The sequence below is a fragment of the Taudactylus pleione genome, unplaced genomic scaffold (genome assembly GCF_031769625.1).
Source record: "Taudactylus pleione unplaced genomic scaffold, aTauple2 ptg000391l, whole genome shotgun sequence".
Lineage (NCBI taxonomy): Eukaryota > Metazoa > Chordata > Amphibia > Anura > Myobatrachidae > Taudactylus > Taudactylus pleione.
In genome coordinates, this window is record NW_028284792.1 from 2,190,074 (window position 1) to 2,207,986 (window position 17,913).

Here is a 17,913-nt window from a genome sequence, read left to right on the forward strand (position 1 = left end):
TCTGCCACTGACTTTGCTACCAATTTCACATCTAAAATTGATTCCATACGTCAGGACATCATATCCAACCAGTCCCCCAGCTCTCCACCTCCTCCTTTCCCGGATCATCCCTCCCCATCCATTTTACCGACTCTGACATCCTTCTCCCCTGTGACTGGACAGGAAGTCAAGACCCTTATCCAGTCCTCCTCCCCTTCCACCTCTCCCCTCGACCCTATCCCCTCCCACCTCCTCCGCTACCTCTCTGCCTGCTCCCATTTCCCATCTCCTTAATCTCTCCCTCTCTTCTGGCACTGTTCCTTCTGCATTCAAGCATGCCCGTGTCTCCCCCATTCTTAAAAAACTTAACCTTGATCCTAACATTCTGTCTAACTACCGACCAATCTCTCTACTCCCTTTTGCCTCCAAACTCCTTGAGCGTATTGTTTACAACCGCCTCACCACATTTGTTTCCTCCCACTCCCTCCTTGACCCTTTTCAGTCTGGCTTCCATTCTCAAATCCAAGGGCCACTACTCCCTGCTCATTCTCCTTGACCTCTCTGCTGCTTTTGACACTGTGGACCACCCTCTACTGCTGCATATCCTTCACTCCCTTGGTCTACATGACACTGCTCTCTCCTGGCTGTCCTCCTACCTCTCTGACCGTTCCTTCTCTGTTTCCTCTCATGGCGACTCCTCCCCCCCACAGCCTCTTACAGTAGGTGTTCCCCAAGGTTCTGTTCTTGGACCTCTCCTATTCTCTCTCTATACGTCTTCTCTAGGTAAACTCATCAGCTCTTTTGACCTCCATTATCATCTCTATGCTGATGATACTCAGATTTACCTTTCCTCACCTGATCTTTCCCCCCTCTACTGACTCATATCTCTAACTGTCTCTCTGCTATCTCTTCCTGGATGTCCCAGCGATTTCTCAAACTTAATATGTCTAAGACTGAGCTGATAGTCTTCCCACCCTCCCACATAACATCATGTCCCACTATTTCTTTATTAATAGATGGCATTACTATCTCATCTAGTCCCAAAGTGCATAGTCTTGGAGTCATCCTGGACTCTTCCCTTTCTTTCAAACCACACATTCAGAACCTCTCGCGGTCCTGTCATTTCCATCTCAAGAATATTTCCAAGATCAGACCCTTTCTCACCCAGGATGCTACCAAAACCCTTGTACATTTACTGGTCATGTCCAGATTGGACTACTGTACTTCTCCTAGCTGGCCTCCCCAAATCCCATCTCTCTCCTCTCCAGTCTGTGCTCAATGCTGCTGCTCAGCTCATCTTCCTCTCCAAACGCTCTACATCTGCCTCCCCTCTTTTGCAAGCGCTCCACTGGCTCCCATTCCCTTTCAGAACCCAATTCAAGGCTCTCACACTCACAAAGCCCTCACCCATTCCTCTCCCATTTACATCTCTGATCTCATCTCCCTTCACTCTTCTAGCCGCCCTCTTCGTTCACTTAATACACGACGCCTTTCATGCCAATTGATTACTTCCTCCCACTCCCGCCTCCAAGATTTCGCCCGTGCTGCTCCTCACCTTTGGAACTCCCTCCCTCTCCCCATTAGACTCTGCACCTCTCTACAATCTTTCAAACAAGCTCTCAAGACCCACTACTTCATTAAAGCCTTCCAGCTCTCATCCTAACTTGCTGCTGAATCTTCCTTCCTCCCCGCCCACCCCATTCTGTGTCACTCCTGTTTGTCTTCCCCTCCCTTAAAGAATGTAAGCTCTTTCGAGCAGGGCCCTCTACCCTCTTGTGCTTCTCCCTACTGTAATTTAATTTATCTCTTACTCCCCACTAGGGCAACTAACACTTGGCTGCTTATACGGGCGTTAAGGTTGCTAATATAGCAATGTTTATCCATGTCCTGTATTGTAAGTCAGTGGTTACTTTTTTGTCTATGTTCTTTGTAAGGCGCTGCGGAACACTTGTGGCTCCATATAAATAAATGATAATAATAATAATAATAATAATAATATGGAGATATGAGGTCCAGACTGGACAAAAGTGGATTAAATGGCAGCAGTGCAGCAGTTAAATTCAAAATCATTCTGACATGTTTCTTAACAAAGTCATATGATTTACTCAGAGAGATATTATACATATAATAAAGCTAATTATGGCAATTTCCGTAAAGTAATCCTTAAAACATGCTGCAAAATCTAAATTTGTGGTTACTACTGTGGCTTAAGATGTGACAGTGACTAAACTGACAATATCTATTTTCGTTTTACTTATTTTTTTTTTAGATTTATATAATAGATATATATGACAAATATGCCTTGTTAATAAAAATTTTAAGTGCACAATTTGATGCATCTCAAGAAAGCTTCTCTCAATTGCCTCAATAATATCTGTAAAGAAAACAAAATGTGAAGTGTAAACCTGTTGGTGTGTCCTGTCATATCGATGTGCATCGACATGGGCACACAGCATCTTTATGTGAAGTTTTCAGATTAGGAATGGAGAATTTGTATCTCACTTGGCCAGGACTCTCCAGCTCCAGCCAGCCCTGCAGTGTCTCTCCAACTCCAGTCCCCACATACCTCCAGCTCCAGCCCACAGACACTTAACTTCTTCAGGGTCTTCTGGCTGCTCCTCTTCATGCCTTGGCTCCTCTGCATTTTAGCAGTTTGGAGCGTCACATGCACCGCATCAGAAATTTTTAGACACCAACAGAGGTTGGTTTAATTAAGTTTTCAGTTAACTGCGACTTGCAATAGACAAAATGAATTTTATAGCAGCAGCTGCAGATGGTGCCTAAAGATAAAGAGAGTAGAGAAAGTGGCTCCCCGGACCCCACAGACAGATGCATCTATGACCACTGCATGCACCGCTGCAATGAGCAGCAGGGCACAGGTAGCCATTATGGTATGCAGTCGGGTAGCCGGCGGACCTTATCCTGACAGCCGACTTCCCCACCTTCATATCCCGGCATGGGTCTAAAAACAGGCGTCGATATGCCGACACCTGTCATTAGACATACGCTGGGAGACCGACGCCCGGCATCCCGATCGAAGGGACGCCGAGAGCGGATAGCCGCTGGGGGGAGGGCTAGATTTAGAGTTCCCGGGGGGGGACTTAGAGTTAGGTACCCCCCCAGGAGGTTAGGTTTAGGCTAGGGGAAGGGAGGGTTAAGGTTAGGCACCCCCGGGGGGAGGTCAGGGTTAGGCACCCCCCCGGGGGACTTCGGTTTCGGCAGCGGGGAACGGGGGGTTAGGCTTAGGCACTTAGAGGGGGGGATTGGGGTTAGGTACTGGGGGGGGGTTAGGGTTAGGCACCCCTAAGGGAGGGTTAGGGTGTAGAATTAGGTTAGCTAATACTTACCTGAGGACGATCGGGATTTCCACTGCTGCCGGGATGCTGGTGTCGGGATGTCGGCATCTCCGGCGGTAAATCATATCAATTCCGCTGTTATAGATGGCTTTATCTGTGTGCTACTTGAACACCCTGTCCCCAGACCTGCTCATCGGTCCCCCACTGACAGCTGGTGCCTGGAGGTCAATGATTCCATTGCCTCTGGGAGTTCCACCTCTGTACAAGCTAACCTACCATCCCCCTAGTTCCTGTTGTCTCTGCATGTACCTCTCCCTCTTCTAGATTGTAAGCTATCATGAGCAGGACCCATTCCACTTTCTGTCTCATGTCTGTATCTTGTATGTCAACCTTGTAAAGTATGTATTTTGTTTCGTAGGATTTGTTATACCAACTGTCCGATGCTGCAGAGTTTTGTGGCATTTTTTACACAAATGAACAAGGAGGAATGACGAGGGAATAATGTCCACAGTCGGCTCTGATTTAGATATCTATATGCAGTGGTTCCTCAGACCTGTGATATTTTTGACAGTTTGCCCAACTTGGACCATAATTACTACTGTATTATGATTTGTTATCATGGAGTTAGCTTTACTTCTGGCCTTGTACTTAACTGCTATTTTAGTGCCCTACTACGTAGTGTTTGGCAGTTCACATTCATACTTCTTATTATTACCTCTGCCAGTAGTGTCTGGTACCCTGAGTTCCTGACTAATTAACAGTTTTGACTCTTGCACAAGACCTATGGGCACAGAATACAGATTAGCACATTAATTGTAAAAGGGCTGCTAAAGGTGCAGATCTCCGGGTCATTTGTAGCAAAACTAGAAATAACTAGACTAGATTGGCATATTGGACCCTCAACAGGTCGAGGTGTCTCCCCCCCTTTTCCAGGTGCCCATTCCTACTGTCCTTTTTTTCCATCTCCGACAGTAGTGAAGCCACTAGCAGGGGAGCACACCCTGTAGGCTTACACATTTATTTTAATATCATACATATATGTACACTTGCAGTAATTATTTCAGTCATACACACATTAAAGGAGTATGTGTGACATGCTTCATTTGTGATTTACCAAGCATGTACATTTGTTAAATTAAAAGAACAGTCATCCAGTCTACTGTATGTTAGCACATTTTCACAAATATATTGAGCTAATTAAATGAGTGTATGAATATGTATGAATAGGAATTGTGCGCTGTTTATGACAGTAACAATGATTATACTAAGAGTAAATGCTCATGACAAAAAAAGCAGAGGCTATTTTTTGTAAATTAGCTTCTTTACTGTGCTGCAGTATAAACTATTTTCTGCTATAAATCTGTTATTATGTCTTTGGCTCCAGATGGTCTGATCCCTGCAGTCATTGTTGCAAAATATGGTCCTGGACAGCAGGTTCCCTCATCTGAATGTACAGAAGAAGGCAGTGTCCCGAGTGCCATAATAAAAGCTGCAGAAAAATGTCATATTTTTCCAAGTAACACATTTGTATGCAAAGTTTCCCATCTGGTTCAGCTGGCACCAAAGTACCAAACAGTAAGTACAGATGTAGCTCATAATGACTAATTTGAATGCATCATCAAAGTTATTGGAATGATTGCTCTTACTGCAGGCTAGATATCCATGAAGTACAGACGCCTAGTGTACCTTATCAGCAGACATGTCCCAGCTATCCCTCAGCTAGCAGAGCCTTGGGAGCGACTGTAACACAAGCTGAACATTTTATTAAATACAAGTGACTGAGGACGTCACAATACAAAATATCCATCGTCTTAGAGGTGGTAGTAATGCAGAACGTGAATTATTAACCCAAATCTTTCACGTAATTAACTTTTGGATTGCAGTATTATTTAATTATTACACAAATACAGGTTGAGTATCCCATATCCAAATATTCCGAAATACGGAATATTTTTAGCATGACTGAGATAGTGAAAACTTTGATTTTTGATGGTTCAATGTACACAAACTTTGTTTAAGGCACAAAATTATTAAAAATAAAGTATAAAATGACCTATAGGCTGTGTATATAAGGTGTATATGACACATAAATAAATTTCATGTATGTTCACAAACTTTGTTTGAGCCACAACATTATTGAAAATATTGTATAAAGTTACCTGCAGGCTGTGTGTATAAGGTGTATATAAATCATAAATGCATTCTGTGTTTAGATTTGGGTCCTATACCTTAGACATTTTAATATAATATGCAATTATTCCAAAATACGGAATATTCCGATATCCAAAATACCCCTGGTCCCAAGCATTTTGGATATGGGAGACTCAACCTGTAATGCATCATGGGTGACCATGAGATAAATGAAAGTGATGACCATGTATTCCTGCAGGGAAGACTTATAGTGGCATCACCTATATCCTATTACAGGCTTGTGGCGTGAGAATGGAATAAGAAATGTAAATGACATGCTGTTATATTTTCTTTCTGTGCACAGGTGGTGGTAACAGGCCCTGCAGGATGCGGGAAGACTACATGTATCCAAACCTTCCTGGAAACACTCAGAGAAGAAAGGAAAAAAGTCAAGACAGACACTGTTTATACCAAAGCTCTCCAGTCTGGGCACTTCTTGGGGTTCATGGATAGAAGTGCTGGGTAAGAATAATCTGATTAATTCAAGTGTTTGAACAATAGTTTTTTTTTTTTTGCTATCATCATCTAGAGCTGGACTAATCTCTGCACTGGATAAATTCTAAAAGATCTGGACTAATATAAATCTGGACTAATCTCTGGATTGGATAAAGAAGGGACTACAATTTAGGGATGTGCAGGCTCGGATAGATTCGCGTTTGCACGCCGAGTTCGGATTTTTCCCTCCAAAAAACGGGACTCAGAAAAAGGCAAAACGTCATCTTGCATGGACAAACATCATCATTCCTGGACTTTTCTCCAGGAATGATGATGTTTGTCCATGCAAGATGACATTTTGCCTCTTTCTGAGTCCCGTTTTTTGGAGGGAAAAATCCGGACTCGGCGTGCAAACGCGAACCTATCCGAGCCTGCACTTTCCTAGATTACATTAATTCTAAAAGAGAGTATACATTATTACAATATGCATCTTGTTGTAAGGTATTGCTCTGCTATCAGTCTAGCCATAAATAATGATGTTTGAATTTGGGTTTGATGATAATTTATACAAAGTCTTCTCAAGCTCCAAATCAATCTACTTTGGGTTTTGGTCTTCCCAAGATGCTGATTGGTATGATTTTTCCATACATAAGCTGGTGCTGTTACTGAGTATAGCCTGAAACTAATTCTCGAGCAGACTGTAAAATGAAGCAAGATGGACATTGTGGGGCTGATTCTGAGTCGCATCGATCTGCGTTCATGGACGCAAATGGGGAGTTTCTGCATACGCGCAGATGCAAATTTGTGCATATTATGTCCATCTTATTCTAAGTCAGATGCAACTCGGCTCTATCTTTCCATGAAATAGAGGCATTTTATGGCGTGAACTGGATGGCGACAATGCGATCACAGGTAAGCTCCCTGACCTAAGAAAGTGTCATGTATGTGTGTGTCAAAAGTCCTGCATACGAGGAAGGGAAGCCTGTTTCTGATGGATCTCTTGCGCATAGCATGGGGCTGGTGCAAGTGCTGATACTAATGATGGCGGTTGCGGCGGCTGACGTAAAATCTTTGAGTGTGACTCTGAATCAGTCCCTGTATGTTGAGAGTGGGGAAGGGAGAGAATCCTAATTACCTGGGCCCGGATTCGTTATAGGGGCCTGGCTCTGTCATCCCCTCCCATAACACCTGTCAGCTGCAGCAGCCTCTCTCCCCAGCCCAGTACACGCTGCTGTGTGCTGGGCTGAGGAGGGTACAGGTAAACTATTGCCGTTGAGCAGCAGCAGTCTCTCACTGCAGCACTGATCGCCCCTACTCCTAGATCTGCCCCTGGCTGAGGAGTGCGAAACGCCGTACATATTTTTTTGTAAGGGGCATGGCACTATTTGGCCATGCCCACTCCAGTACCCGGGCCCATCCCCGCTCTCTACAGCCCTGATGTTATAAAGAGGCTAGTTAGTAGTTAAGAATAATACTGCTGAGAGAGTTCTTATATAAGCATTTAGCAATGGAGCCACAGTGACAGGAGTGAATATTATTGAAGAACAAACAACAAAAAATACCTCTGATTTAGATGTTGAGAAAATAAAAGCGGTAAAGAAGATTATAGCAACAAATATTAGGCAAAAGGATCAGGATGAATTAGTGTTAAGATTTACAATGGGAAATAACATCATTGGCAATGCCTTAGGTGATATAAGTAATACCCCTTTTACATTAAAGTCCTGGGTCTGACCTGATATTTGGGACATGGTTCCAAATCGGATCAGACCCAGTACAGACCTCCTTCAGACCACGGTGCTTTATTATTAATGATTCCTAGGTCGGCACCGCTCACACTGCACACTGGAACTGTTCTGCCGGCACTCAAGCACCGGGAAATCTGGAACTCCCCATGCTTTTAAGCAGGGCGATCCTGGTTACCTGTTTACACTCCAGGGTTACACGTGTCGTTCCTGTGTTCAACCCTACAAGCTACCCGGGTTGGAATACCGGGTCCCACGACCCAGGATCCAACTCTGGCCCCTTTTACACCTAGCAGCAACCCAGGTTCACTCGGCAATAACCCAGGTTTTAGCTGTGGTGTAAAAGGAATATTAGTTTGAGACATGTTAATTTATGTGATACCACTTTCAGACCAAAGCCGGACCTTCAACCCTGATTCTTTCTGGGTTATTGAACACGGGTCCTCTATACCCCTTTGACACTGCACCTTTGTCCCACATCGAGCCCTTTCACACAGAACCCGTGTCATCCCTGTAAAACAGTGCATGTCATAAGAAATTTACGTTTTTTTGGGCACACAAAGTTGTTGCTCATTTTAGGCATGACCTGGGTCGCGCCTTTCTCACTGCAGGATACCTGGGTCCGTCCCGGGAATAACCATTGTAGTGACCAGGGTCAAGGCCCTTGCAAATTGGGCACGGGTAGACTCTTTCAAACAGAGAAAGTAGCCGGGTTGAACCGGCTTGCCTCAGCAATATCCCAGATCCAAATCTCTGTGTGAAAGGGGTATGAAAGTGATTCATTTCAATTATTGATTTGCCTATTTTGTAATGTCCCTTCTCTTTTTTATTTTACATCTTGTTATCAATTTATATATTATATTATGTCATGATAATGTCTCTTGACTTCAGAGGTTTTAAGACAATTAAAATTCACATTTTCAAATGAGACCAGCAACATTCCCATATACCCTGATAAGCATTTTATAATTGGAATACTATTATGGTACCTTTTTATCTCTTTACATTAATAAATGGGAAACTCTCTTTCTGTAAAAAAGAAAAATACTCTGCAGTTATGAGTTCTGTTTTTATAACTATAGGACACAATGTCTATTACATACATTAATTTCAGTGTGTATGTGGGTGGCTGTGATAAGTACTGTGTAAGTAGTTTGAGGACATAAGATTTTTCTTGACTTAAACACTAATGAAACATAAATGACTGGAGGTGAAAAAGCAAAGTAGTATAATTTATATTATATGAAAATATATATTACTGGTTTTAATATATACAATGGAGAGTTCAGTTTAAAGGAGAACAGCACAATAGCAAGTTCTTGTGCTGCTATACTATGGCAAAGGGCAAGAGATTTCCATTCCGCATTGCTAAACTGGTATATAAACAGTCATTCTCCTAAATGTTGCCAGGATTGCAGCAGTTGCCTCTGGCATCGGATTTTGGGGTAGCAAGATGCAAGGAATTACTTCAAATATTTACTATGCAAATATCTTCCAGTTATTTTAGTCAGATTCTGCTCATATCCTCTATAGGTTGCAAGCAAAATCTGCTCTCTGAAGTTACTGTGAGGAAGCTGCTGGAACCGTAATGGATCACACACTTAATTGAATCTGCTCCGTATGGGAAGATTCAATTAGGCGTGGGGAAAAATCTGCATTAAAATGCAGACACAGCATTTTAACGCATGAGGAAACCCATAGATTCCAGCACTTTGCGAGGAATATATGGATTAGTGTGCATTGGCTAGGGATGTACAGGCTCGGATAGGTTTGAATTTTCCCACCGTGTTCGGATTTTTCCCGCCAAAAATCGGGTCTCAGAAAGAGGCAAAACGGCATCTTTCATGGACAAATATCATCATTCCTGGACAAAAGTCCATGGAAGATGATGTTTGTCAATGAAAGATGATGTTTTGCCTCTTTATGAGACCCGATTTTTGGCAGGAAAAATCCGAACTTGGCAGGAAAATGTAAACCTATCCGAGCCTGCACATCCCTAGCATTGACTCATGGTTTACTGGGTGGGAAAAATGTTGATTTTTTTTTAATAGCTCAGAGGAATAAAACCCAGAGCTATTGCCTACGCGACAAACAAAGCACCTAATTGAATCCCCCCCTTATTAGTGTAGCGTTTTCATCTGAACCTCTGAGAGGAGTACACACCAATATGGACAGTGATTCCAATAGTAGCTATAAAATTAAGATTCCATTAAGATTTCAACACTGACCAAAAACTGACATTGGAAACCAGGCTCACAGAAAAGATTTCACTGCCAAAGACAAAACAAATGCTGCCAATATTGCAAAGTTAATGACAATTTGTGGCTGAGGTGAAACTATTTTAGTTCCTGGCATAGCAATTTTTTTGCATCAACACATTCTAACTGAGGGGTAGATGTATGAAGGGGTGTTAGGGGTAAAATCGGTAACTAACTACGCACAGGGCCGGATTAAGGTCTGTGGGGGCCCCTGGGCAACAAACTTGTGGGGACCCTTGTAGTAGTTCCCCCCTATGCAGTGCCCCCTGTAGTAATGCCCCTTATGCAGTGCCCCCAGTAGTGGTTCCCCTATGCAGTGCCCCTTATATAGTGCCCCCAGACCCAGTAGTGCCCCCCCCTATGCAGCGCCCCTTATATAATGCGCCAGTAGTGGTCCCTTATACAGTGCCCCCAGTAGTTCCCCTTATATAGTGCCCCCAGGTCCAGTAGTGGTCCCCCTATGCAGTGCCCCTTATTTAATGCCCCAGTAGTGGTCCCCCTATACAGTGCCCCTTATATAGTGCCCCCAGACCCAGTATTGCCCCCCTATGCAGTGCCCTTATATAGTGACCCCAGTAGTCCCCCCTATACACTGCCCCCAGTAGTTGTCCTATGCATTGCCCCCAGTACCCCCATGAAGCGGCCCCCCCTATGCAGTGCCCCTTACACACACACACACACATACAAAAAAAAAAAACAACTTACCTGAATCCCCGCTCCTGACGCGACCACCGCTGTCCGCTCCGGCTCTTCTCCTGCACTATGGGAGAGACGTCAGCGTCATGACGTCACTCCCATCATCACCCAGGGAGCCGGAAGAGGGAGCACATGAGTTTACTCCAGCCGACTCCCTCCGTTGAAGCAGCAGCCAATGAGTGTCTGTCTGACTCTCATCGGCTGCTGTAACATGCACACAGCTGCTGGCGGCGGCTGTGTGTATGTCACTGTGTAGTGTGGCCGTGCTTACTGCGCGGCCTACACTACACTAGTGGAGAGTGAAGCCACCGGCTGCACCGCTGCTAGTGGGGGCTCCCTGTGCATGGGGGCCCAGGGATGACCGCCCCTGTCGCCCCCCCCTTAATCCGGCCCTGACTACGCACATTATGTGCTGCAGTTACCGCTTCCCTGCATGTACTGTTGTAATGCAGGGTAGAGATCAGAATGAGAGCCCCTGTCATTATCGGAACCGCTATACCTAGATAGGTCGCCGAAGTGCAACTGCAGCTCTTTCGATTTCGACAGCTGCAGCTGGCATTGCCGCACCACAGTGACCCTGAGTTTTATTTTTCAATAAGCTGCAGGTGCCGCAGGGAGTTTCTGACTGGCACATGTGCAGGACCGCAACTAGGGGGGCTAGAGGTGCACGTGCACTGGGTGGGGATTGCGGGGGGGGGGAGAAAAAAGCTGACTCAGCCATCCGGCGGCCATCCGAAAATGGCAGCCGCCAAAGAGGAGACAAAAGCTACAGGTCCTTACTGGACCTCTAGTGTCTGTCTCCTCCTTGGCGGTGGCCATTTTTGGATGGCCGCTTTCAGCAGATTCCAGGCGGACTAGCTATCCGAATGGACTCTGCTGAAAACGGCCATCCAAAAATTGCCGCCGCCAAAGAAGAGACAGATGCTAGAGGTCCTACTGGACCTCTAGTGTCTGTTAGCAGAGCGCAATGCACACAGCGTTCCCGGAAGTGCCGGGAACGCTGACTCTGCCAGGAGAAGATGCTGAAAGCTGCATCTTCTTCTGTGAAATCCCCATGCAAGGAGCATAAACCCCCCTGGAAACGAGCATAAACCCCACTGGAAATGAGCATGTAACCCCTGACAACGAGCATGAAACCCCTGGCAATGAGCATGGCACCCCTGGTAACGAGCATAAATACCCTGGCAACGAGCATGAAAACCCCAGGCAACAAGCATAAAACCCCATGGCAACGAGCATAAAATCCCATTGCAATGAGCATATAACCCCATGGCAACGAGCATGTAACCCCCTGGCAACGAGCATGTAACCCCCTGGCAACGAGCATGTAACCCCTGGCAACGAGCATGGCACCCCTGGCAACGAGCATAAATCCCCTGACAACGAGCATGAACCCCCATGGCAACGAGCATGAAACCCCATGGCAACGAGCATGTAACCCCTGGCAGCGAGCATAAACCCCCTGGCAACGAGCAGGTAATTTTAAAGTAATTAGAAGCCTTACTGTGGGATATAAAATGGTGTCGGGCAAATATGTAAGTGGCACTTTGGTAATAGGCATTACAGTGTGTGGCTTAATGTGTAATGGGCATTATGGTGTGTGAAATAATGTAAGTCACTATACCAGGGACGTCTGAGTAGTGAACTGCCTTTTGGAGGAGCAAGGACAAAATCCAGGTACAGGAAGGGAGGGGGCGCGAAATTGCTGCCTTGCACCGGGTGACGGATATCCTAGTTTCGGTTCTGACATGTGCATACTCACTGCAAGCACTGGTCAGATGGTGAAAGAGGGAGAGTGTGATTCGCCAGAGAGGTGAGTTAAAAGTTTTTTAATACGGGCGGTGTCTGGACCTGTTGCACCTCGATAATGGGCGAAGCAGGTCCAGACTTTACCGCCTGTTAGAAATCCCTTTCATACATCCCCCCTAAATGTTATCTACATTATAAATACATTCTGAGCATGCACAGTGCAAAACCACAAGAGTTGCACTCCGCAAATGGGTTTACAGTCAACTGCTTTGTTGCTACTTTGACCACTCTAGTATATATATATATATATATATATATATATATATATATATATATATTTTAGATATTATTTATACTTCTGGATAGTTTGTCCTCTTGGCTGCCTCATTCATAACAGTGGATTGGTCCCTATGGGCTCTATTGTATTTCCTACACAGTCTCTACACAGGTTCAAGTCTCATAGGAGTTGTCTTTGTCAAGAACAGTTACTGTTCCTGTAAGATTCAAAACTGTAAATAGGAAAGGAATAGACAGGAGCCACCAGGTGGTGGTTGTAAATGTTCTACTGAATAGAAGGGAACATACTGATGTTTATTCTTACTTAATTCATGTGTAGTAAAACATATGCACATTTCTTTTCCTGCACAGGCATTTCTCTAAATGCTGTAGTTAGTGTGTATATTACTATGACTTAGGGGTCTATTTAGTAAACTACAAAAAGGCTTTTCTCTAGCATTTTAGCTGGATAAAGCAATTTTCTGTGTTTTCTCTATATTTATATATTTGAAAAATTCTGAGAAATCTGTGATTTCTCCGCATTTCACTCGTCCATCTAGTTTTTGCAGCCCCCATAGGTTTTATTGTGGACTTCTGTGGGACGGTATTTATATAAAGGAGAGAAGTCCTTTTTCCAGACAAACCAGCATATACTTTCATTTAAATGTGGTGGTATTACAAATGTGATAAATATACCCCTTAGAATTAATCTGCCAAATTTTCAATGAAATAACCCACATACAAAACAACAGGACAGAGGATAAATTATCGTTGGCATAGAAGCAGTGATGTGGGAGTTTCCTTGGTTTACACATCTGATATGGAAGTAACAATCCATGTCATTGGCTGTTTAGATATTATTTAATGATCTACATATAGTTTGGTTGATAAAGCATGTCATGCAGGGGTGTAACAAGAACTTTGTGGGCCCAATAGTAACATTTATATGTCCCCCCCCCCAACTCAGGTCTCAACCAGAGTGTATCCATATATATAAAATGTATATACGTGTGTGTGTGTGTGTGTGTGTAAATATATACATATATATATATATATATATATATTTATATAAGTCCAGTGATCGGAGCACTCCTAAGCAGCTGATGTAGAGGGAATAATAATATAAAATCACCACATGATATTGTAACTAGTATTGTGGTCAACTAGGTATTGTGGGGTAACTAGTAAGAAAGAAGTTAACCCACCTCTGATTTGGAGTCTTGAAAATCATATGCCGGGACCACTTGTCTCCTCCAGCAGCAGTAGCTGTCTGTAACTGGCAGCATCCTCTGGCTGCTCTCTGGCTGCTGCGGCCATCGCTATTCCGTCCTCAGCTCCTCTTCATATTAGGGTAGGCGGGTGCCATGATGTCATGTCACGCTATGTGTGGTCCAGACGGTGCTGAGTAGCCTGAACGTCTGAGACTGAGCACACAACCATGCAGATTTACAAAAAAAATAAAAGCAGCAGCGACGGCGGTTCTAAGGGGTGGTCTGGTGCACACCCGGACCACCCCGTAGTTTCGCCTAAGGGTGCAGGGAGTTGCTTGCTGGGCCGGCGGGCCCCCTAAGCCATCGGGCCCTATAGCAAGTGCACCCTTTGCACCCTCTACAGTTACGCCACTGATGTCATGCAAAAAGATTTATTTTTATGTCCACGCTCATTAAATTTTTTTTATTCTAACAGTAACTTTATTGTTTATTTAGGTAATATTGCTTTAACCATGAACAACCGTTACTGCATGATAAACACTATCAGTAGAGCTCTGTCACATATAATGATGCAGTTACTGTACTACAGACTGCCAATGCAGCACTACTGTTTCTTTTTCAGGTGGATCGATGGACTGTTGCCACAATTGCTAAGAACATACTGTCAGCCATGTACAATAGTTGATAATAATCAAGTGAACATTCTGCACTTGGATGGAGAGGTGAGATATAGCACACAACAAACATGTTAGACAACAATAGGTGATAACAAAGCTTGTCACATAGTGAGGTGTGATTGCTGGGCTCGGTCAAAACTGACATCAGTAAATAACATCTGTACGCTCTATAAATACAACAATTGCAGATTATTCCATTCCAGTATATGAATACATAGCTAATAACACAGTATATATAAGCTTTTGTCCCTGTTAAGATATAGTATTTTGTATATAGTTTGTAGTAGTTATTGTACATTGTTCTGTATGAGGAAGTTTATGCAGTGATTAATAGCTTCAAATAGAAGCTACGCCATAAGCAGGTGAAGAAATAATACTACATTTCATAGTATAGAATATTGATTTTAGAAAAGAGAAATGTCAATATATTGTAATGAGCAGGGGCAACCCAGTAATGCATACCATTTCAATCATTTCTGCTTGCCAAATTATCAATTTAAAATGGAGGCATTGACTATAGGGTTACATCACCCTTCCTGATAGGGACTAGAAACGGGGAGTGGGAGTCTCCAAGGAACCGCACTGCTTTGTTAATTCAGGAAGTAGGTAATATTACAAAAAGAGTACAGTAATACATACATTTCAGATATACTGGTATGATAAGAAGTAAGGTTATGTTTAAACACTTAAGGTGCATACACACTTAACGATATTTTTAACGATTTAACTATAACAACGTCGTTATAGTTCAATCGTTGAAAAAATCGTTCAGTTTCTGAGTTCTAACGATGAACGATCATCGTTCATGCGCATTCCCGTTTGCAGTTCATTCTGACTGACCAACTGAATGATTTTCAAGGGAAGTTACAAAAAACATTTGTAGTTCAAAAAATCGTTCATTACACTTTAAAAAATCTGACAGCTAATCTGACAGAAAATCATTCATAAAATCGTTCATAAAATCGTTGGTAACAAAATCGTTGTGTGTGTATGCAGCTTTAGTAATAATAAGTCATTAGTAACTGAACAACGTCTAATGAGGATTGAGACCATTATACTGTACTCATTTTTTCTAGCAAATAGTCAAATTGCAGATTTTCACTTTATTTAGAATAAATATTATATAGGTTACATCCTAAGGCTATTTTCAAAATCCATTGCTCATGCATAAATGAGACTTGGCTGCATAGGACAGGCTTTGAATGCTAAAAGGTAGTACAAGTGCTATATCTAATATCAGCATTGATGGTATTATATTAGCTAACTGACAATAATCTATAATGTTATGTATAACTCTGTCTCAATAAATGTATTATATTGATTTAGATCAATGATCATGAAATGGTGCTTATGCAGAACTTGATCTGTGGTGCAGGTAAGTAATTACAAATATAATAACTTTAGTTATATAATATTGAAAATTTAGATGATGTGCACCAAATTTCCACCAATACGATTTGTTATTAATACCCCTTTCACACATAAACCCCGACTTTAACCTGACTCGGACCCTGGACACTAAACACGGATTGAAGTCGGGGTTTCAGTACTTTCACACCTACAGTAGGTGATGGATTCGGGTAATTCTCAGGTCGTCACCCTTCACACCAGACCCGGGTCTTCCGCCTAACAGTGGATATTTGGAGATGATGTAATCTCCAAGGAGTACTGTGCCCGCCAATCAACTCCTTTTAGGCATGACCTGGGACTCTGGGACCCGGACCGCAACGTTCACACTACAGGCGACCCGGATCGGTCCCGGGAATAATCCTGGTACCGAGCAGGGTCGTGGAGTTAATAGTTACAAATATGCTGCATAACGTGCCAATGAAACTATATAACGGTAGCAATATAAAACTATCTCTACTAAGGTGAGCAGCTCAGCATAATAATTACCTATTGCTGCTTATAGTTCAGTGATTAAGGGCTCTGTTTATTAACATTATTTTTACTAAAATAAAGTGAAAAAGGGTGTTTTCACACCCTTTTCACATTATTTTAGTATCACCTATAGTTATTACAGGGCAATTTGAGTAGAATTCGTAAAATTCTACTCCAAACCCTAAGTATCACTTATTTTTAGTAAGCAGATCACATTTCCCATAATTGTAATGGGAAATGTGATCCGACCAAAGTCACTAAATATAAATTGTAAAAAAATGCCGGGGAAAGCCCTGTGATAATAACGCCACCTGGAGGTGGCGTTATCCAGGGTCTTCCCCCCGGTTACCGGGCTCCTACACTGTTCTTAAAGGCAGAGCAGAGCCGGGAGCCGGCCCCAGTGATCAGCTGTGTGATCTAAACAGACCACACGCTGATACACTGCAAAAAAAATAGTAAAAAAAAAATGAACTTACCTGACTCCAGGGACCGGTGGTCGGAGGTCCGGTGATGACTCCCCCCCCGGTCAGCTGGTCTCCCATGCTGCACTGCGGCCCGGTCATCAGGTGATCGGGTCCCAGTGCAGTATGGGATATCAGCTGACCGTAGGCATGGAAGACATCAACGGAGCACCGATGACTGCAGGTAAGTGCTATTTAGGGAGGGGGGGTTGCGGGGGGTTCGTGGGAGGCAGGGCTTAGTGATGGGGCGGGGCTTAGCGTCGGGGGGGGTAGCAGTGGTGTCCGGTCGGTGCATGTGCGGAGCACTAGTCACGGTATTTTTTTGCAAAAATAGTGACTAGAGTGCGGAGGGGATTCGCAGGGACAGAGCTTTCTCACAAGCTCTGTCAGGGATTTGTAGTAAATCCCTGTGATATTGCCTGAATTCGAATTCAGTCGATAATATCACACTACAATCTGCATTACAAATGTGGATTGTAGTAAATAGAGCCCTAAGTATTCTAAGATAGTAAGTTGTCTAACATCTACAAGAGTAAATCGGCACGAGTTCAACTATATACTCATATAATTCAAAATAAAATGTTAACATTTTATTATATTTTTTTCCAGATTTTTTTACCTGTGAAAATAATGAACGTATACGGATCTCAGACTCCCTTCTTCTTTTTTGGGAGGTAAGTTTAGGCAATTTTTTACTAGGGTTTTATTTCAAAATGAGTACCAATAATTAATAGGTAGAATTATTTTAACTTTTTAAAATGCATATTAGCAGATAGTTTTATACATTAACCTGAACAGAAATGTTTTCTGTTTTACATACAACAAATTGATTATTTGGTATAAAAAATAAATAAATATGAATAACAGAAGAGCCATTGAGGAGTAAGCTGCACCTGTATTCTTGTTTTAAAAAAATAATCAGTGAATAAATAATAATTCTAGAAAAAAAATAATTTATTTCCATTCCACTACCCAAAGTGTAACCAGAGCTAGAACTGTAAGTCTGCCAGCCAGAGTTACCCTGCCATAGTGCCCAACCAGCCCGAGTTTTTTTCCAGC

General features: G+C 43.1%; 1 protein-coding gene across 1 annotated transcript in view; it reads left to right on the forward strand.

Moving 5' to 3' along the window:
• Positions 1-17,913, forward strand: part of LOC148507539 (uncharacterized) — a 662,982-nt gene that overhangs the window by 225,719 nt on the left and 419,350 nt on the right. The window contains exons 48-52 of the mRNA XM_088445856.1: positions 4,660-4,850; positions 5,770-5,927; positions 14,458-14,557; positions 15,839-15,887; positions 17,464-17,528. Of these exons, the coding sequence (XP_088301982.1) occupies positions 4,660-4,850; positions 5,770-5,927; positions 14,458-14,557; positions 15,839-15,887; positions 17,464-17,528 (563 nt within the window). The remainder of the gene's footprint in view (positions 1-4,659; positions 4,851-5,769; positions 5,928-14,457; positions 14,558-15,838; positions 15,888-17,463; positions 17,529-17,913) is intronic.